Source organism: Ruditapes philippinarum, unplaced genomic scaffold (assembly GCF_026571515.1).
Source record: "Ruditapes philippinarum isolate M1 unplaced genomic scaffold, ASM2657151v2 ctg1663_1_1_1_1, whole genome shotgun sequence".
Classification (NCBI taxonomy): domain Eukaryota; kingdom Metazoa; phylum Mollusca; class Bivalvia; order Venerida; family Veneridae; genus Ruditapes; species Ruditapes philippinarum.
This window is the reverse complement of record NW_026858070.1, coordinates 27,702-50,758: the sequence shown is the minus strand read 5'-3', so window position 1 is coordinate 50,758 and position 23,057 is coordinate 27,702. Positions and strand designations below refer to the sequence as shown.

Sequence of the window (23,057 nt, the reverse complement as noted above, 5' to 3'; positions counted from 1 at the left end):
TTCAAAAATAAATTAACGTTGCTAAATGAAATGAAATATACAAATATTGACATCTTAAAAAGCAACATTACAATTTTCATAAAATGAATTAATAACGTATCCCTATGGACCAGTCATTGAATGTAGGGATACTTTTACTTTTTTCTAAGTGTCAAGCGTTGCTATTTTATGATTGATAAATCATGAATGATATTTAAAATGACACATTTAAATTATCTGGTTGTTTTATATCTTATGACACCTATTATATTTCATTATTTTATCTAATTATAAACAGATTCTCCCTGTTCTATTGTAAGAATCACGTGACTACACGTTGTATGTTAGTGTTATAGAATCTATTAATAGTAACAGATTGCTGATAAGACATACTAGTTGGAAAACGGTATGGGGGCTAATTAGATGCAAATGTATAAATAATTACAAAGTTATCTTTCATTAATCAGTTTCATATTTTATATCATTAGAAAGGATTAGTACATTAAAGAATTAAATAAATTTTCAAAACCTTTTCATTTTATGTTGGTAAAGGGTTAAATTTTGCCCTTTCTGTCAATGTTCAATAGTTTAGTTTAGGTTGAACATCACAAAATAGATTTATGCTAAAGAGGCACATTTATTGAAATAAATAGTGGTAATCGTCGTCTTCGTTATATTCCGTCGATTTCCGTCGCGCAGGTTACCAAAACGGTACGACACATAATAATGAAAACTAATAAACTATCTTTTTGTTAATATTTTATCGAACTGAAAGGCAATTAAACGTTAACTATATATCGTATGTAACAACAGGAATATTGATTTCAACTAAATAGCTTATTTTTTTCGATAGCGCAAAAAAATAGTTTCATGAAAACTGCAAAAGGGATTTTCAAAGATTCGAATTTGGCCTACTAGGTCACAACTTCGTCCTATACTTACCACATATTAATTAATTTAATATCGAGATCTATACTATCAATAAAATCTTTAGCATAAATCATAATAAGTTACGTAAACTAACGTACGAAATACTTGCTTAATAATCATAGCAGTTCCTTAACAATATTGCTAAGCAAGTTTGCTTCATATATGATGTTTTATTGTGAATAAACAGTTACTCAACATAAATTGTACCTCTTTTCTTTATACCTGAACCATTAATTAAACTGATTTTTTTATATATTTATGATAATACAGTCATTTTCTATCCAGCGACTTGATGCTTTAGCATCAATATCTCTACTTGTACTTAATGAGCTAGTTTGTAGCTTGCTTTTTTTTTTGAGCTAGTCCCTGTAGCTTTTGTTAGTATTGTACTTTGTTACAAATACTTCCTAATGGTACTCTAATCAACAAAGTCTTTCACTGTAAAGATCAAGGAAGTTGATAAATAAAGCTTCATCTATTATATAAGATATCACTTGATCTAAAACAATTCAACTGGGGACCTGGTACTTTATATATAGCATCCATGCTTTACAAACAAATAAAACTGTGCAATGTACAAAAAAAATCATAACATCAAATAGGTGGGTTGTAAAAAAAATGCAAAACTGAAAATAATTATTAATATAACACTATAAGCATCATAATTACATAGATAAAATGAAAGGTTGGGAGGCAAGTCAAGGATCACAACAAACTGTGGTATAAAACATGTGAACATAGAACCTACATGTACTTACATAATCATGCTTACAACTACAAAAATCACCAAATATCTCAATATATCTCTACATATTATATAACAACCATTGTATATTATTTAAGTAAATTTGTAAATTACATATAATTTATAAACATTTTTGTGGTTTCCTGAATTACTATAATGATTGTATATATTGTACTTATTTTTTCTGGAATATGTAATTTCTTTTACAGATATTTTTCTCATATAAAAACACAACAAAATCATAATTAAATATTTCTCTCATTTTGTGTATATATGACTTTTGTGTATTAATATCCAAGTCTATATGAATTCACTACAAATGCCAATAAAATTATGTGTGCTCACAAGATACAAATTAATTAATTTTTTTTTTTAAATAATAAAATAAGCTTTAAATTTTCATGTCTGTAACAAGACAGAATCCAACCAGTGGCAGTGTATATAAAGCAGTCAGTATTAAAATCTGATTAAATTGGGAAAACAAAGGGTGATGCTCTATATACATAATGTGAAAAGCTGATCTTTCGTTAGCATACAAAGTCAGATGTTAAAATGGAAGAAAGAACAACTCTTGTTGAAAATGATGAAAAAAATCTAACAAATAAATCACACTACTAAGCAATTGTAAAATGAAATAATTCAAATACTATTAATTCTGAAATCCATTAAAATCCATTCTATGCAGCATTCAGAAAAATAGCACCAAGATGTTAACATCTCATAGAAGTACCCTTTAACCTTTATCACTATATTATTATTATTGTATTAATTATTTTATAATTGTTTAAAAAGTTTAAAACACTAGCCCGCATGCCACTGTCAATAACAAAATTATACTTAATATTCATATTTATATTTAATATTCATGCACATGCTGTTTGTAATTAATATTATATCAAATATATATAAAGTATATATAAATATACATTTCTTTTTACATAAATTCTTATTTTGAAATAGAAAATATGAAACAAAACAAAAAATATGATCAAGAACTGTCGGAGGACAGTAACGCTCGACTATTCGAAAAAGTTGTTACAAGGTTGTTTCATTGAGTATAATAATGCTTACCTATATGAATAATAAAATTGTTCAAAAAGGTACAAAGGCTTGTTTTGTCAGAAAAGGTACAAATGCTTGTTATTAAGATGTTTTAGCGAGTAAATCACTGCTTTATTATTATGAATGCATAAAATTGTCCCCCAAAAGGCACAAACCCTTCAGTAGTTATGGCCATACCAGCTAACAAAGGAAAACCTTTACCAAGAATTTCTAAGCCAAAAATGGGGCATAATTATGCAAAAAAGCAAATCAAGTGGGACTTGTGCCAATCATGTTAGATAATCACAGAGAACAAGTGTGTGAAGTTTCAATCCATTCCCTTCAGTAGTTATAGAGATACCAGCTTACACACAAAATATGATAAACAAGATCAACAAGGAAAGGCGGCGTTCAATGAACGCAACCCCCATATGACCCAGCAACAAGAACCAGTGGCAAGGAGCCAAGGCGGAACCCAAACAAAAACAGGGCAGGGCAAAGACAGAGCAATGACAGGTTAATCATTAAATGATAAATAATTTGTAACTGATTAGGAATTCAAAGAAAAGAATAATAACTTAACCAAGAATTTCTAAGTCGAAAAAGGGGCATAAATATGCAAAAAAGCAATCAGAGTTATGGGACTTGAGCCAATCATGTAAGATAATCATTGAGAACAAGTGTGTGAAATTTCAATCCAATCCCTTCAGTAGTTATGGAGATACCAGCTTTCAAGCAAAATCTTAAACAAGTCGAAAAAGGAGCATAAATATGCAAAAAAGCAAATCAGAGTTATGGGACTTGTGCCAATCATGTTAAATAATCACAGAGATCAAACGTGTGAAATTTCAATTCATTCCCATCAGTTGTTATGGAGATACTTGCTTACACGCAAAAACTTAACCACAGGGACCCCGATGCCAACAAATGGGTGACTGCATTAGCTTGATTATTCTGAGAATAGTTAAGCTAAAAACAACTTTCAAAACCATGTGATTGGTAAGAAGCATGAAGGTTAAAGTTAATACTAAAGTCTGTTTCAAAGTATCCTTTCTGATACATGTAACACATCTAATATTACATGGTCATTATAACATTAATAGTATGTTTCACTGCCAGACTGCAGTCCCTCTATACCACTGCTTCATTTAAAGACTGAATAGTTGTAATGGTGGCTGATTTCTGCCATTTCGTGTCTTAGCCCCTCAAAAGACTAACGATATTTTTATAAATCTTCTTCTGTAAAATTATTGTGTCAGCGGGTAGAAATCTTTGTATCAGCAATTCCTAATGAGAATTAAGTTTGGTAATTGTTTGATAATTGCATACATTTAATAAACTGCTGCTTGTTTACAATAAGACATGTTACTGGCATAGTCACTTGCCACAGTCACTATGTCATTTACTTGTTCTACAATCTCACCAGAAAACATTAATTAAAGGTCTTCTAGGCAATCATGCTATGACAAGGTTCATACAAACATCTAATGCCAAAATTCACACACTTTTTAAGCATGTTTTTTTTAATAGAAGAACAACTACAGTATATTCGTACCCAAACTAGTTTTGAATCAACTGCAATTTGTCTCCTTACTGTTACCATTGAGCAAACATTTCATTGATTTTGGTATTAAATTGGATTGCTTTTTTGTTAACTTTCACTCAATCATTATTTAGCATATTTTCAGCGAATTTAAGCAATTTTCAGGCACATTTCAAAATAGTTATCAAATTCAGGTACTTTTAAGCCTTTTTTTCCCCTTTTTTAAGAAAAGGGACTCAAATCTAAACACTTTTTAAGATATAAAAACCATGTATGGAATTTAGAGGTTGTGGTCAAATCATACTCAAATTACTGAACAGATACAAAATGGTATTCTGACTAATGGAGTAATAATACAGTGCATCCAACATTAATATGCGAGCCAATATACTCTTACTTTTTCAAAGTTGGACATAAATTAGCTTGTTTCTGTGTCCGATATTAAATTAGAAGACATATTTATCAGAAAGGTTGTATTTGAAACAGACAACCACTCACTAAACAACCACACTTCAATGTGTACCTACCAAAAACGAACAATCATACTTAAAATTTAAAATAAAACTTAACAAGGGCTAGATGTTGTTCAAAATCTAGTTTTTGTTCAAAATCTAGTTGATAATAGTTCTCTGTTTTAAGTTGCATTATTCTAATATTGTTATATTCTTCTTTGGAAGTCTCAAGTGTATCACCAATCAGGATCTCTTTTGACTTAACAATTCTACCATTCTTTGCTCTCACTAATTTCAAATATAGAAAATTACTTCAAAGTAAAACAAGGACTTGTTTAGTAAGCACACATGCCCTCGGTTTACCCATTTACTCAGTTATGACATAAAAATTGTCCCAAAAATTAAAATATAAACACAGTTATGTAACTTGACACTCATGGCCTTTGATATTTGTGAAAAATGTAAGTTGGCATGTCATTGCTATTTGATGAAGTTGAAAAATATTCAACTACCCAATAAAAGTTTATCACATAAGATATATCCAACCATTGCTTCTAAGGTTAACCATATCCATTTTCAAAGGGCAATAACTTGTAAAACAAGAGGGCCATGATGGCCCTGAGGTCGCTCACCTGTATATAGCCCCCCCCCCCCACCACCAGGCCAATTTTTACCCAAGGGCTTTTATTTGTTTATTTGAACAGACTTGGTAGACACCCATAAGAAGATGTTTCATGCTAAACATCTAAGTTCTAGCTCATTGGGTTTTTTAAAAGAAGATTTTTTAAGTTTTTACTATACACATATAGTTAAAAACAATGACACCCCTGGGGCAGGGCCAGTTTTGACCCCCGGGCTTTTATTTGAACAAACTTTGTAGATATTTACTAAAAGATGTTTCATGCTTAATATCTAAACTCTAGCTATTTGGGTTTTTTCAAAGAAGATTTTTAAGTTTTTGCTATACACAAAAAAGGAAAATCAATGACCCCCGGGGCAGGGCCAATTTTGACCCCGGGGTTTTTATTTGAACAAATTTTGTAGACACTGATTAGAAGATGTTTTATGCTTAATATCTAAACTCTAGCTATATGGGTTTTTTTAAAGAAGATTTTTAAGTTTTTGCCATACACATATAAGGAAAATCAATGACCCCCGGGGCGGGGCCAATTTTGACCCCAGGGCTTTTATTTGAACAAACTTGGTAGACACCCATTAGAACATGTTTCATGCTAAATATCTTAGCTCTAGCTCTTTGGGTTCTTTAAAAGAAGATTTTTTAAGTTTTTACTATATGCATATAGGGAAAATCAATGACCCCCTGGGGCGGGGGCAATTTTGACCCTAGGGCTTTTATTTGAACAAACTTGGTAGACACTCACTAGAAGATGATTCATGTCAAATATCTTAGCTCTAGCTCTTTGGGTTCTTTAAAAGAAGATTTTTTAAGTTTTTACTATATGCATTTAGGGAAAATCTATGACCCCCTGGGGCGGGGCCAATTTTGACCCCAGGGCTTTTATTTGAACAAACTTGGTAGACACTCACTAGAAGATGTTTCATGCCAAATAACTTAGCTCTAGCTCTTTGGGTTCTTTAAAAGAAGATTTTTTAAGTTTTTACTATATGCATATAGGGAAAATCAATGACCCCCTGGGGCGGGGCCAATTTTGACCCCAGGGCTTTTATTTGAACAAAGTTGGTAGACACTCACTAGAAGATGTTACATGCCAAATATCTAAGCTCTAGGTCTTAGGGTTGTTTTAAAGAAGATATATAAAGATTTTTCTTTTGGTTGCCATGGCAACCAGAGTTCTGCATGGAATTAAATTCTTTGAACAATTTTTAAAGGTGACCACCAAAGGAACATTCCTGTGAAGTTTGGATGAAATTGGCTCAGTGGTTGATGAGGAGATGTCATTTAAAGCAAAAGTTTACGGACGGACGACGGACGAGAGACGGACGCCAGACGAAAAGCGATCACAAAAGCTCACCCTGTCACTTTGTGACAGGTGAGCTAAAAAGGAAGCCATAGTTATGTAACTTGCAAAGATCATGTACTTTGTATGTGTCATGTATGAAGCCATTGGTACAGTAGAATATAAGATAAATCCAACTTGCCAGTTTATGTTAACCTTGTACAGACGGACGCTTCCATTACTATATGTCCAACTTTGCAGACCCTCTATGAAATTTATCAACTGATTTTAATAAAAAGCGCAGAAATTTCAATTTTGTAAGATCAATCATCAGAGAGAGGTGCACGAGTATACTGTCAGATTTTGACAACAGCTGAAGTAACATAATACAAGCATTCACTCCAGATCATTCACATATCTTGAATTCTTATTCTCAATTTAACTCAAAATATCAAAAAGTAAGATGGTTAGGAAAAGTCAAGCAAAAGAAAAGTCTACGACATACATTGTACCTTCCGGTCTTTCTTTTGTTACGCTTCCACAAGTACCACATGACTACGACCAGTGCTATCAGTACTAGCAGAACAAAAATAACACTCAATGCTATTGTAACTCCTGCTGTGGCAGCTGAAATAGAATAATATATAAACCACTTAAATATCAATCTGTACAAAAAAATTTGCTGATATAACCTATATGCCAGCTAGGCTAGTTTGCATTTCTAGTCTTTAATTATTCTGACTATAGTGCTGAAAAAAAAATCACAAACATACAGCAAAGAACAGTGAAAATTCTTAATTGCATTTGTCTGTGATTTATCATATGATTCTATGGCTGGTAGGTCAAGAATGCAAAAATATTGATTGATTCAAGCTTATAACAAGATATGTTTGTAAAACATGTATGCCCCCTATCAGCAGCCAATTAGTCATGTGATAAGGTTATTATGCATGACGTCTGACCCAGTGATCAAACAATTAATAAGGGTTATAAAGTATCTACTGGTCATGACCTTGACCTTTGACCCCTTGACCCAAAACTCAATAGGGGTCATCTGCTGGTCACGACCAATCATCATAGAAAGTTTGAAGTTCCTAGGCCTAGGCGTTTTTAGTAAATTGATCAGAAACCGTTTTTACCTACACGGTCAATGTGACCTTGACCTTTGACCCCTTGACCCCAAAATCAATAGGGGTCATCTGCTGGTCATGACCAATCACCATGCCAAGTTTGAAGTTCTTAGGCTTAAGGGTTCTCTTATTATTGATCGGAAACCGTTTTAACATACAATGTCAATGTGACCTTGACCTTTGACCCCAAAATCAATAGGGTCATCTGCTGGTCATGACCAATCACCATGCCAACTTTGAAGTTTCTAGGCCGAAGCGTTCTTTAGTTATTGATCAGAAACCGTTTTTACTTACAAGGTCATTGTGACCTTGACCTTTGACCCTTGATCCCAAAATCAATAGGAGTAATCTGCTGGTCATGACAAATCACCATACCAAGTTTGAAGTTCCTAGGCCTAAGCGTTCTTGAGTTATTGATCAGAAACCGTTTTTACTTAAAAGGTCAATGTGACCTTGACCTTTGACCCAAAATCAATAGGGGTCATCAGCTGGTCATGACCAATCACCATGCCAAGTTTGAAGTTTCTAGGACGAAGCGTTCTTTAGTTATTGATCAGAAACCGTTTTTACTTACAAGGTCATTGTGACCTTGACCTTTGACCCATTGATCCCAAAATCAATAGGAGTAATCTGCTGGTCATGACAAATCACCATACCAAGTTTGAAGTTCCTAGGCCTAAGCGTTCTTGAGTTATTGATCAGAAACCGTTTTTACTTAAAAGGTCAATGTGACCTTGACCTTTGACTCCTTCACCTAAAACTCAATAGGGGTCATCTGCTGGTCATGACCAATCATCACACAAAGTTTGAAGTTCCTAGGCCTAAGCGTTTTTTAGTTAATTGATCTGAAACCGTTTTTACCTACAAGGTCAATGTGACCTTGACCTTTGACCCCTTGACCCCAAAATCAATAGGTCATCTGCTGGTCATGACCAATCACCATACCAAGTTTGAAGTTCCTAGGCATAAGGGTTCTTAAGTTATTGATCCGAAAGCATTTTTACCTACAAGGTCAATGTGACCTTGACCTTTGACCCCTAGACCCCAAAATCAATAGGGGTCATCTACTGATCATGACCAATCACCATCTCAAGTTTGAAGTCCCTAGGCCTAAGGGTTCTTTCATTATTGATCGGAAACCGTTTTTACCTACAAGGTCAATGTGACCTTGACCTTTGACCCCTTGACCCCAAAATCAATAGGGGTCATCTGATTGGTCATAACCAATCACCATACCAAGTTTGAAGTTCCTAGGCCTAAGGGTTCTTTTGTTATTGATCAGAAACCGTTTTTAATTAAAAGGTCAATGTGACCTTGACCTTTGACCCCTTGACCCCAAAATCTATACGGGTCATCTACTGATCATGACCAATCACCATACCAAGTTTGAAGTTCCTAGGCCTTAAGGTTCTTTAGTTATTGAACGGAAACCATTTTTACCTACAAGGTCAATGTGACCTTGACCTTTGACCCCTTGACCCCAAAATCAATAGGGGTCATCTACTGATCATGACCAATCACCATACCAAGTTTGAAGTTCCTAGGCCTTAAGGTTCTTTAGTTATTGATCGGAAACCGTTTTTGCTTTTAAGGTCAATGTGACCTTGACCTTTGACCCCTTGACCCCAAAATCAATAGGGGTCATCTACTGGTCATGACTAATCACCATACCAAGTTTGAAGTTCCTAGGCCTCAAGGTTCTTTAGTTATTGATCGGAAACTGTTTTTGCTTTCAAGGTCAATGTGACCTTGACCTTTGACCCCTTGACCCCAAAATCAATAGGGGTCATCTACTGGTCATGACCAATCACCATACCAAGTTTGAAGTTCCTAGGCCTTAAGGTTCTTTAGTTATCACTCGGAAACCGTTTTTGCTTTCAAGGTCAATGTGACCTTGACCTTTGACCCCTTGACCCCAATATCAATAGGGGTCATCTACTGGTCATGACCTATCACCATACCAAGTTTGAAGTTCCTAGGCCTAAGGGTTCTTTAGTTATCACTCGGAAACCATTTGGTCTACGGACCGACGGACCGACAAGTGCAAAGCAATATACCCCCTTTTTTTCAAAATGGGGGCATAATAATAACTTGTCTAAATTTTAAAAGAAACAAGGAAATTATAAAATTGTCATTTGCATGTCTGACTCTAATAGTGTTAAAGCCTTGATCACAAATAAAATCATAAAATTTAAATATCCAACTGACAGAAAAATAACAATTCTTCAATTATCAAGCAGTAACATTCAGCTTCTCTGGCAATATTATATGATAGTTTAACTTGAAGCTGCTAACACAGGTCAGTGGGTGTGTGATAATGATGCTGGCAACCATAACCGGTCTAGTCAATTAAGAAGGCCTAATTCCGGAAGATTCAACCACAAAAATACTTCTTTAACTAGACAGACATCTCTACATGGGAATAGTAGATCAATAATGAATGAAATATATCTCCTTTCACATGAGGAAATTTAACTTAAAAGTACTCAATGTTGATAGAAAGTTTCCTCATTTATAAAGAACAAAGGGCCAATTGTATATTGTTCACATAAGTAAATGGTAAAGAAGACAAAAAGTTCCAAGGTTCAATGCCATTTTTGACCCCAAGACAAATCATTGTATAACTTACATAAAGGCCTACTATATAGACTGGCTTTTGAAGCAAAACTCTTTGGGCCTTTTCATTTGAAGAAGAACTTTAGTATGAGAAAAGTTATAATTTGAGTATAGAGTCAAATGTCAGCCAGAACATTTGTAAAACCTGCCAGGACTTGTTGCCTGCTTAAATCATAAATCATTATTCAACTCAAAGCAAAACATCAAGAACATCAATAATATTCAGCTATGTAAAAGCAAAGTACCATCTATTTTCATATTATAAAAGTCGATTTTTTAAAATTCTTGGCAAATTATACATTGAAACTAATGATGCGATTGCTAAATGTCAACACTGTTATTACAAATTGTTTATGTTAGATGTCAACCAATCAAAGCACAGTATTGATTGTTAGAAATAATAATGTTCATAAAATAATGACAGAATGTGATTATCTGAGAGGTTAGAATTTAATTAGAGAGATCTATATGAAAATTCATTCTCTGACAGTTATATACATGATGTAGTTTATTATTGAAGTAACACACAGGAGATGTTAAGGGTAAAATCAATACAAAAAGACAAGAATGAGAAAGTAGAAAACAGATTTCTCTAATTAACTAATTCAACAGTGAAGACCAGTTTTGGTAAATTAAATTGTTACATAAACTAATGTTCATTTATCACCATAGCAACCAAATGAGGGACAGAAAATCTTGACAAAGTGCTGGTGTATTAGATAATTATCAATCCTAGGTAAAGCGATTGATAATCAATCATGGAGGGTTAAATGAGAAATCCAATTACGTAAGAGTTCAATCAATCCCTAGTGTGAGTCAGTTTTCCTGTCACATATAACAATGTAGAACTGGTGTACATATTGAAATATTCATCTCCTACTCATCATCTAATGATGATGCTTTAAAAAAATTTCATGTCAATTCTAAGCATGACTGTCATATTTATCTGTTCATCAATGAAAAATGTGAATGGGGAAAAACCCTGCTTGTTGCAAAGTACTTCAAAGTTATAATATTATTATATTGTGTGGTTGGGTTTTTTTTGTGTGTGTTTTTTTACACTTTCATGTTTGATATGATTATAATCATTTTCTATCACACTTATTGTTTTATCATGTGAGAAAAATTAATGTATTTATGCCAGACAAAAATCTTTAATTTTCCCTTTGTTTTAGTTTCTTTGTTGGTTTTTTTGTTGTTTTTAGGGCAAGAAAAAAAGGAACTCTTAACATACTTTATTATATCAAGTAATATTGACAAGTAGAGAAATAGTTGGGATTTTTTAAGTAAAAAAACCACAAGGAAATTTCATGCAACAATCATTGTAGAGATGAAATCTTTCATGTCAATAAAATCATCCTTACTCATGTGTCTATAGACCATTCAACAGGTATGGAATACACTACAGTAAGATTTATAAACAAATATTAATACCCGGATAGGATATCAAATACCTTTAGAGTTAAATCTGTGTGAATATAGGTATTGCAACCCTGTATCTACAGACCACTGTAAAGGTAGCAAATACCTCCAAGTTAAGCTTCTTTCTACAGACCACTGTAAAGGTATGAAATACCTATAAGGAGTTAAACCTCTTTCTACAGACCACTGTAAAGGTATCAAAAACCTCTAAGTTAAACCTCTTTCTACAGACCACTGTAAAGGTATCAAAAACACCTCTAAGTTAAACCTCTTTCTACAGACCACTGTAAAGGTATCAAACATCTCTAAGTTAAACCTCTTTCTACAGACCACTGTAAAGGTATCAAATACCTCTAAGTTAAACCTCTTTCTACAGACCGCTGTAAAGGTATCAAACACCTCTAAGTTAAACCTCTTTCTACAGACCACTGTAAAGGTATCAAATACCTCTAAGTTAAACCTCTTTCTACAGACCACTGTAAAGGTATCAAACATCTCTAAGTTAAACCTCTTTCTAGAGGCCACTGTAAAGGTATCAAACACCTCTAAGTTAAACCTCTTTCTACAGACCACTGTAAAGGTATCAAACACCTCTTAAGTTCAACCTCTTTCTACAGACCACTGTAAAGGTATCAAATACCTCTAAGTTAAACCTCTTTCTACGGTCCACTGTAAAGGTATCAAACACCTCTAAGTTAAACCTCTTTCTACAGACCACTGTAAAGGTATCAAATACCTTCAAGTTAAACCTCTTTCTACAGACCACTGTAAAGGTATCAAATACCTCTAAGTTAAACCTCTTTCTACAGACCACTGTAAAGGTATCAAATACCTCTAAGTTAAACCTCTTTCTACAGTCCGCTGTAAAGGTATCAAATACCTTCAAGTTAAACCTCTTTCTACAGACCACTGTAAAGGTATCAAATACCTCTAAGTTAAACCTCTTTCTACGGTCCACTGTAAAGGTATCAAACATCTCTAAGTTAAACCTCTTTCTACAGACCGCTGTAAAGGTATCAAATACCTCTAAGTTAAACCTCTTTCTACAGACCACTGTAAAGGTATCAAATACCTCTAAGTTAAACCTCTTTCTACAGTCCACTGTAAAGGTATCAAATACCTCTAAGTTAAACCTCTTTCTACAGACCACTGTAAAGGTATCAAACACCTCAAAGTTAAACCTCTTTCTACAGACCACTGTTAAGGTATCAAATACCTCTAAGTTAAACCTCTTTCTACAGACCACTGTAAAGGTATCAAATACCTCTAAGTTAAACCTCTTTCTACAGACCATTGTAAAGGTATCAAATACCTCTAAGTTAAACCTCTTTCTACGGTCCACTGTAAAGGTATCAAATACCTCTAAGTTAAACCTCTTTCTACAGTCCGCTTTAAAGGTATCAAATACCTTCAAGTTAAACCTCTTTCTACAGACCACTGTAAAGGTATCAAATACCTCTAAGTTAAACCTCTTTCTACAGACCACTGTAAAGGTATCAAAGACCTCAAAGTTAAACCTCTTTCTACAGACCACTGTAAAGGTATCAAAGACCTCTAAGTTAAACCTCTTTCTACAGTCCGCTGTAAAGGTATCAAACACCTCTAAGTTAAACCTCTTTCTACAGACCACTGTAAAGGTATCAAATACCTCTAAGTTAAACCTCTTTCTACAGACCACTGTAAAGGTATCAAACATCTCTAAGTTAAACCTCTTTCTAGAGGCCACTGTAAAGGTATCAAACACCTCTAAGTTAAACCTCTTTCTACAGACCACTGTAAAGGTATCAAACACCTCTCAGTTCAACCTCTTTCTACAGACCACTGTAAAGGTATCAAATACCTCTAAGTTAAACCTCTTTCTACGGTCCACTGTAAAGGTATCAAACACCTCTAAGTTAAACCTCTTTCTACAGACCACTGTAAAGGTATCAAATACCTTCAAGTTAAACCTCTTTCTACAGACCACTGTAAAGGTATCAAATACCTCTAAGTTAAACCTCTTTCTACAGACCACTGTAAAGGTATCAAATACCTCTAAGTTAAACCTCTTTCTACAGTCCGCTGTAAAGGTATCAAATACCTTCAAGTTAAACCTCTTTCTACAGACCACTGTAAAGGTATCAAATACCTCTAAGTTAAACCTCTTTCTACGGTCCACTTTAAAGGTATCAAACATCTCTAAGTTAAACCTCTTTCTAAAGACCGCTGTAAAGGTATCAAATACCTCTAAGTTAAACCTCTTTCTACAGACCACTGTAAAGGTATCAAATACCTCAAAGTTAAACCTCTTTCTACAGTCCACTGTAAAGGTATCAAATACCTCTAAGTTAAACCTCTTTCTACAGCCCACTGTAAAGGTATCAAACACCTCAAAGTTAAACCTCTTTCTACAGACCACTGTAAAGGTATCAAATACCTCTAAGTTAAACCTCTTTCTACGGTCCACTGTAAAGGTATCAAATACCTCTAAGTTAAACCTCTTTCTACAGTCCGCTGTAAAGGTATCAAATACCTTCAAGTTAAACCTCTTTCTACAGACCACTGTAAAGGTATTAAATACCTCTAAGTTAAACCTCTTTCTATGGTCCACTGTAAAGGTATCAAACATCTCTAAGTTAAACCTTTTTCTACAGTCCACTATAAAGGTATCAAACATCTCTAAGTTAAACTCTTTCTACAGACCGCTGTAAAGGTATCAAAATACCTCTAAGTTAAACCCCTTTCTACAGACAACTGTAAAGGTATCAAAGACCTCTAAGTTAAACCTCTTTCTACAGTCCGCTGTAAAGGTATCAAACACCTCTAAGTTAAACCTCTTTCTACAGTCCGCTGTAAAGGTATCAAACACCTCTAAGTTAAACCTCTTTCTACAGACCGCTGTAAAGGTATCAAACACCTCTAAGTTAAACCTCTTTCTACAGTCCGCTGTAAAGGTATCAAACACCTCTAAGTTAAACCTCTTTCTACAGACCACTGTAAAGGTATCAAACATCTCTAAGTTAAACCTCTTTCTACAGACCACTGTAAAGGTATCAAAATACCTCTAAGTTCAACCTCTTTCTACAGACCATTGTAAAGGTATCAAACACCTCTAAGTTAAACCTCTTTCTACAGACCACTGTAAAGGTATCAAATACCTTCAAGTTAAACCTCTTTCTACAGACCACTGTAAAGGTATCAAATACCTCTAAGTTAAACCTCTTTCTACAGACCACTGTAAAGGTATCAAATACCTCTAAGTTAAACCTCTTTCTACAGTCCGCTGTAAAGGTATCAAATACCTTCAAGTTAAACCTCTTTCTACAGACCACTGTAAAGGTATCAAATACCTCTAAGTTAAACCTCTTTCTACGGTCCACTGTAAAGGTATCAAACATCTCTAAGTTAAACCTCTTTCTACAGACCGCTGTAAAGGTATCAAATACCTCTAAGTTAAACCTCTTTCTACAGACCACTGTAAAGGTATCAAATACCTCTAAGTTAAACCTCTTTCTACAGTCCACTGTAAAGGTATCAAATACCTCTAAGTTAAACCTCTTTCTACAGACCACTGTAAAGGTATCAAACACCTCAAAGTTAAACCTCTTTCTACAGACCACTGTTAAGGTATCAAATACCTCTAAGTTAAACCTCTTTCTACAGACCACTGTAAAGGTATCAAATACCTCTAAGTTAAACCTCTTTCTACAGACCATTGTAAAGGTATCAAATACCTCTAAGTTAAACCTCTTTCTACGGTCCACTGTAAAGGTATCAAATACCTCTAAGTTAAACCTCTTTCTACAGTCCGCTTTAAAGGTATCAAATACCTTCAAGTTAAACCTCTTTCTACAGACCACTGTAAAGGTATCAAATACCTCTAAGTTAAACCTCTTTCTACAGACCACTGTAAAGGTATCAAAGACCTCAAAGTTAAACCTCTTTCTACAGACCACTGTAAAGGTATCAAAGACCTCTAAGTTAAACCTCTTTCTACAGTCCGCTGTAAAGGTATCAAACACCTCTAAGTTAAACCTCTTTCTACAGACCACTGTAAAGGTATCAAATACCTCTAAGTTAAACCTCTTTCTACAGACCACTGTAAAGGTATCAAACATCTCTAAGTTAAACCTCTTTCTAGAGGCCACTGTAAAGGTATCAAACACCTCTAAGTTAAACCTCTTTCTACAGACCACTGTAAAGGTATCAAACACCTCTCAGTTCAACCTGTTTCTACAGACCACTGTAAAGGTATCAAATACCTCTAAGTTAAACTCTTTCTACGGTCCACTGTAAAGGTATCAAACACCTCTAAGTTAAACCTCTTTCTACAGACCACTGTAAAGGTATCAAATACCTTCAAGTTAAACCTCTTTCTACAGACCACTGTAAAGGTATCAAATACCTCTAAGTTAAACCTCTTTCTACAGACCACTGTAAAGGTATCAAATACCTCTAAGTTAAACCTCTTTCTACAGTCCGCTGTAAAGGTATCAAATACCTTCAAGTTAAACCTCTTTCTACAGACCACTGTAAAGGTATCAAATACCTCTAAGTTAAACCTCTTTCTACGGTCCACTTTAAAGGTATCAAACATCTCTAAGTTAAACCTCTTTCTAAAGACCGCTGTAAAGGTATCAAATACCTCTAAGTTAAACCTCTTTCTACAGACCACTGTAAAGGTATCAAATACCTCAAAGTTAAACCTCTTTCTACAGTCCACTGTAAAGGTATCAAATACCTCTAAGTTAAACCTCTTTCTACAGCCCACTGTAAAGGTATCAAACACCTCAAAGTTAAACCTCTTTCTACAGACCACTGTAAAGGTATCAAATACCTCTAAGTTAAACCTCTTTCTACGGTCCACTGTAAAGGTATCAAAATACCTCTAAGTTAAACCTCTTTCTACAGTCCGCTGTAAAGGTATCAAATACCTTCAAGTTAAACCTCTTTCTACAGACCACTGTAAAGGTATTAAATACCTCTAAGTTAAACCTCTTTCTATGGTCCACTGTAAAGGTATCAAACATCTCTAAGTTAAACCTTTTTCTACAGTCCACTATAAAGGTATCAAACATCTCTAAGTTAAACCTCTTTCTACAGACCGCTGTAAAGGTATCAAATACCTCTAAGTTAAACCCCTTTCTACAGACCACTGTAAAGGTATCAAAGACCTCTAAGTTAAACCTCTTTCTACAGTCCGCTGTAAAGGTATCAAACACCTCTAAGTTAAACCTCTTTCTACAGTCCGCTGTAAAGGTATCAAACACCTCTAAGTTAAACCTCTTTCTACAGACCGCTGTAAAGGTATCAAACACCTCTAAGTTAAACCTCTTTCTACAGTCCGCTGTAAAGGTATCAAACACCTCTAAGTTAAACCTCTTTCTACAGACCACTGTAAAGGTATCAAACATCTCTAAGTTAAACCTCTTTCTACAGACCACTGTAAAGGTATCAAATACCTCTAAGTTCAACCTCTTTCTACAGACCATTGTAAAGGTATCAAACACCTCTAAGTTAAACCTCTTTCTACAGACCACTGTAAAGGTATCAAATACCTTCAAGTTAAACCTTTTTCTACGGTCCACTGTAAAGGTATCAAACACCTCTAAGTTAAACCTCTTTCTAAAGACCACTGTAAAGGTATCAAACACCTCTAAGTTAAACCTCTTTCTACAGTCCGCTGTAAAGGTATCAAACACCTCTAAGTTAAACCTCTTTCTACAGACCACTGTAAAGGTATCAAAGACCTCTAAGTTAAACCTCTTTCTACAGACCACTGTAAAGGTATCAAAGACCTCTAAGTTAAACCTCTTTCTACAGTCCACTGTAAAGGTATCAAATACCTCCAAGTTAAACCTCTTTCTACAGACCACTGTATAGGTATCAAATACCTCTAAGTTAAAGCTCTTTCTACAGTCCACTATAAAGGTATCAAATACCTCTAAGTTAAACCTCTTTCTACAGACCGCTGTAAAGGTATCAAAGACCTCTAAGTTAAACCTCTTTCTACAGACCACTGTAAAGGTATCAAACACCTCTAAGTTAAACCTCTTTCTACAGACCACTGTAAAGGTATCAAATACCTCTAAGTTAAACCTCTTTCTACAGACCACTGTAAAGGTATCAAAATACCTCTAAGTTAAACCTCTTTCTACAGTCCGCTGTAAAGTTATCAAATACCTTCAAGTTAAACCTCTTTCTACAGACCACTGTAAAGGTATCAAATACCTCTAAGTTAAACCTCTTTCTACGGTCCACTTTAAAGGTATCAAACATCTCTAAGTTAAACCTCTTTCTAAAGACCGCTGTAAAGGTATCAAATACCTCTAAGTTAAACCTCTTTCTACAGACCACTGTAAAGGTATCAAATACCTCAAAGTTAAACCTCTTTCTACAGTCCACTGTAAAGGTATCAAATACCTCTAAGTTAAACCTCTTTCTACAGCCCACTGTAAAGGTATCAAACACCTCAAAGTTAAACCTCTTTCTACAGACCACTGTAAAGGTATCAAATACCTCTAAGTTAAACCTCTTTCTACGGTCCACTGTAAAGGTATCAAATACCTCTAAGTTAAACCTCTTTCTACAGTCCGCTGTAAAGGTATCAAATACCTTCAAGTTAAACCTCTTTCTACAGACCACTGTAAAGGTATTAAATACCTCTAAGTTAAACCTCTTTCTATGGTCCACTGTAAAGGTATCAAACATCTCTAAGTTAAACCTTTTTCTACAGTCCACTATAAAGGTATCAAACATCTCTAAGTTAAACCTCTTTCTACAGACCGCTGTAAAGGTATCAAATACCTCTAAGTTAAACCCCTTTCTACAGACCACTGTAAAGGTATCAAAGACCTCTAAGTTAAACCTCTTTCTACAGTCCGCTGTAAAGGTATCAAACACCTCTAAGTTAAACCTCTTTCTACAGTCCGCTGTAAAGGTATCAAACACCTCTAAGTTAAACCTCTTTCTACAGACCGCTGTAAAGGTATCAAACACCTCTAAGTTAAACCTCTTTCTACAGTCCGCTGTAAAGGTATCAAACACCTCTAAGTTAAACCTCTTTCTACAGACCACTGTAAAGGTATCAAACATCTCTAAGTTAAACCTCTTTCTACAGACCACTGTAAAGGTATCAAATACCTCTAAGTTCAACCTCTTTCTACAGACCATTGTAAAGGTATCAAACACCTCTAAGTTAAACCTCTTTCTACAGACCACTGTAAAGGTATCAAATACCTTCAAGTTAAACCTTTTTCTACGGTCCACTGTAAAGGTATCAAACACCTCTAAGTTAAACCTCTTTCTAAAGACCACTGTAAAGGTATCAAACACCTCTAAGTTAAACCTCTTTCTACAGTCCGCTGTAAAGGTATCAAACACCTCTAAGTTAAACCTCTTTCTACAGACCACTGTAAAGGTATCAAAGACCTCTAAGTTAAACCTCTTTCTACAGACCACTGTAAAGGTATCAAAGACCTCTAAAGTTAAACCTCTTTCTACAGTCCACTGTAAAGGTATCAAATACCTCCAAGTTAAAACCTCTTTCTACAGACCACTGTATAGGTATCAAATACCTCTAAGTTAAAGCTCTTTCTACAGTCCACTATAAAGGTATCAAATACCTCTAAGTTAAACCTCTTTCTACAGACCGCTGTAAAGGTATCAAAGACCTCTAAGTTTAACCTCTTTCTACAGACCACTGTAAAGGTATCAAACACCTCTAAGTTAAACCTCTTTCTACAGACCACTGTAAGGTATCAAATACCTCTAAGTTAAACCTCTTTCTACAGTCCACTGTAAAGGTATCAAACACCTCTAAGTTAAACCTCTTTCTACAGACCACTGTAAAGGTATCAAATACCTCTAAGTTAAACCTCTTTCTAGAGGCCACTGTAAAGGTATCAAACACCTCTAAGTTAAACCTCTTTCTACAGACCACTGTAAAGGTATTAAATACCTATAAGTTAAACCTCTTTCTACAGACCACTGTAAAGGTATCAAACATCTCTAAGTTAAACCTCTTTCTAGAGGCCACTGTAAAGGTATCAAACACCTCTAAGTTAAACCTCTTTCTACAGACCACTGTAAAGGTATCAAACACCTCTCAGTTCAACCTCTTTCTACAGACCACTGTAAAGGTATCAAATACCTCTAAGTTAAACCTCTTTCTACGGTCCACTGTAAAGGTATCAAACACCTCTAAGTTAAACCTCTTTCTACAGACCACTGTAAAGGTATCAAATACCTTCAAGTTAAACCTCTTTCTACAGACCACTGTAAAGGTATCAAATACCTCTAAGTTAAACCTCTTTCTACAGACCACTGTAAAGGTATCAAATACCTCTAAGTTAAACCTCTTTCTACAGTCCGCTGTAAAGGTATCAAATACCTTCAAGTTAAACCTCTTTCTACAGACCACTGTAAAGGTATCAAATACCTCTAAGTTAAACCTCTTTCTACGGTCCACTTTAAAGGTATCAAACATCTCTAAGTTAAACCTCTTTCTAAAGACCGCTGTAAAGGTATCAAATACCTCTAAGTTAAACCTCTTTCTACAGACCACTGTAAAGGTATCAAATACCTCAAAGTTAAACCTCTTTCTACAGTCCACTGTAAAGGTATCAAATACCTCTAAGTTAAACCTCTTTCTACAGCCCACTGTAAAAGGTATCAAACACCTCAAAGTTAAACCTCTTTCTACAGACCACTGTAAAGGTATCAAATACCTCTAAGTTAAACCTCTTTCTACGGTCCACTGTAAAGGTATCAAATACCTCTAAGTTAAACCTCTTTCTACAGTCCGCTGTAAAGGTATCAAATACCTTCAAGTTAAACCTCTTTCTACAGACCACTGTAAAGGTATTAAATACCTCTAAGTTAAACCTCTTTCTATGGTCCACTGTAAAGGTATCAAACATCTCTAAGTTAAACCTTTTTCTACAGTCCACTATAAAGGTATCAAACATCTCTAAGTTAAACCTCTTTCTACAGACCGCTGTAAAGGTATCAAATACCTCTAAGTTAAACCCCTTTCTACAGACAACTGTAAAGGTATCAAAGACCTCTAAGTTAAACCTCTTTCTACAGTCCGCTGTAAAGGTATCAAACACCTCTAAGTTAAACCTCTTTCTACAGTCCGCTGTAAAGGTATCAAACACCTCTAAGTTAAACCTCTTTCTACAGACCGCTGTAAAGGTATCAAACACCTCTAAGTTAAACCTCTTTCTACAGTCCGCTGTAAAGGTATCAAAACACCTCTAAGTTAAACCTCTTTCTACAGACCACTGTAAAGGTATCAAACATCTCTAAGTTAAACCTCTTTCTACAGACCACTGTAAAGGTATCAAATACCTCTAAGTTCAACCTCTTTCTACAGACCATTGTAAAGTATCAAACACCTCTAAGTTAAACCTCTTTCTACAGACCACTGTAAAGGTATCAAATACCCTTCAAGTTAAACCTCTTTCTACAGACCACTGTAAAGGTATCAAATACCTCTAAGTTAAACCTCTTTCTACAGACCACTGTAAAGGTATCAAATACCTCTAAGTTAAACCTCTTTCTACAGTCCGCTGTAAAGGTATCAAATACCTTCAAGTTAAACTCTTTCTACAGACCACTGTAAAGGTATCAAATACCTCTAAGTTAAACCTCTTTCTACGGTCCACTGTAAAGGTATCAAACATCTCTAAGTTAAACCTCTTTCTACAGACCGCTGTAAAGGTATCAAATACCTCTAAGTTAAACCTCTTTCTACAGACCACTGTAAAGGTATCAAATACCTCTAAGTTAAACCTCTTTCTACAGTCCACTGTAAAGGTATCAAATACCTCTAAGTTAAACCTCTTTCTACAGACCACTGTAAAGGTATCAAACACCTCAAAGTTAAACCTCTTTCTACAGACCACTGTTAAGGTATCAAATACCTCTAAGTTAAACCTCTTTCTACAGACCACTGTAAAAGGTATCAAATACCTCTAAGTTAAACCTCTTTCTACAGACCATTGTAAAGGTATCAAATACCTCTAAGTTAAACCTCTTTCTACGGTCCACTGTAAAGGTATCAAATACCTCTAAGTTAAACCCTTTCTACAGTCCGCTTTAAAGGTATCAAATACCTTCAAGTTAAACCTCTTTTCTACAGACCACTGTAAAGGTATCAAATACCTCTAAGTTAAACCTCTTTCTACAGACCACTGTAAAGGTATCAAAGACCTCAAAGTTAAACCTCTTTCTACAGACCCACTGTAAAGGTATCAAAGACCTCTAAGTTAAACCTCTTTCTACAGTCCGCTGTAAAGGTATCAAACACCTCTAAGTTAAACCTCTTTCTACAGACCACTGTAAAGGTATCAAATACCTCTAAGTTAAACCTCTTTCTACAGACCACTGTAAAGGTATCAAACATCTCTAAGTTAAACCTCTTTCTAGAGGCCACTGTAAAGGTATCAAACACCTCTAAGTTAAACCTCTTTCTACAGACCACTGTAAAGGTATCAAACACCTCTCAGTTCAACCTGTTTCTACAGACCACTGTAAAGGTATCAAATACCTCTAAGTTAAACCTCTTTCTACGGTCCACTGTAAAGGTATCAAACACCTCTAAGTTAAACCTCTTTCTACAGACCACTGTAAAGGTATCAAATACCTTCAAGTTAAACCTCTTTCTACAGACCACTGTAAAGGTATCAAATACCTCTAAGTTAAACCTCTTTCTACAGACCACTGTAAAGGTATCAAATACCTCTAAGTTAAACCTCTTTCTACAGTCCGCTGTAAAGGTATCAAATACCTTCAAGTTAAACCTCTTTCTACAGACCACTGTAAAAGGTATCAAATACCTCTAAGTTAAACCTCTTTCTACGGTCCACTTTAAAGGTATCAAACATCTCTAAGTTAAACCTCTTTCTAAAGACCGCTGTAAAGGTATCAAATACCTCTAAGTTAAACCTCTTTCTACAGACCACTGTAAAGGTATCAAATACCTCAAAAGTTAAACCTCTTTCTACAGTCCACTGTAAAGGTATCAAAACTACCTCTAAGTTAAACCTCTTTCTACAGCCCACTGTAAAGGTATCAAACACCTCAAAGTTAAACCTCTTTCTACAGACCACTGTAAAGGTATCAAATACCTCTAAGTTAAACCTCTTTCTACGGTCCACTGTAAAAGGTATCAAATACCTCTAAGTTAAACCTCTTTCTACAGTCCGCTGTAAAGGTATCAAATACCTTCAAGTTAAACCTCTTTCTACAGACCACTGTAAAGGTATTAAATACCTCTAAGTTAAACCTCTTTCT

General features: G+C 34.9%; 1 protein-coding gene across 1 annotated transcript in view; it reads right to left on the bottom strand.

The window, feature by feature from the left end:
- The window catches only part of LOC132752004 (uncharacterized), a 43,688-nt gene that overhangs the window by 3,179 nt on the left and 17,452 nt on the right, over positions 1-23,057 (bottom strand). The window contains exon 7 of the mRNA XM_060742234.1: positions 7,122-7,236. Coding sequence (XP_060598217.1) covers positions 7,122-7,236 — 115 coding nt within the window. The remainder of the gene's footprint in view (positions 1-7,121; positions 7,237-23,057) is intronic.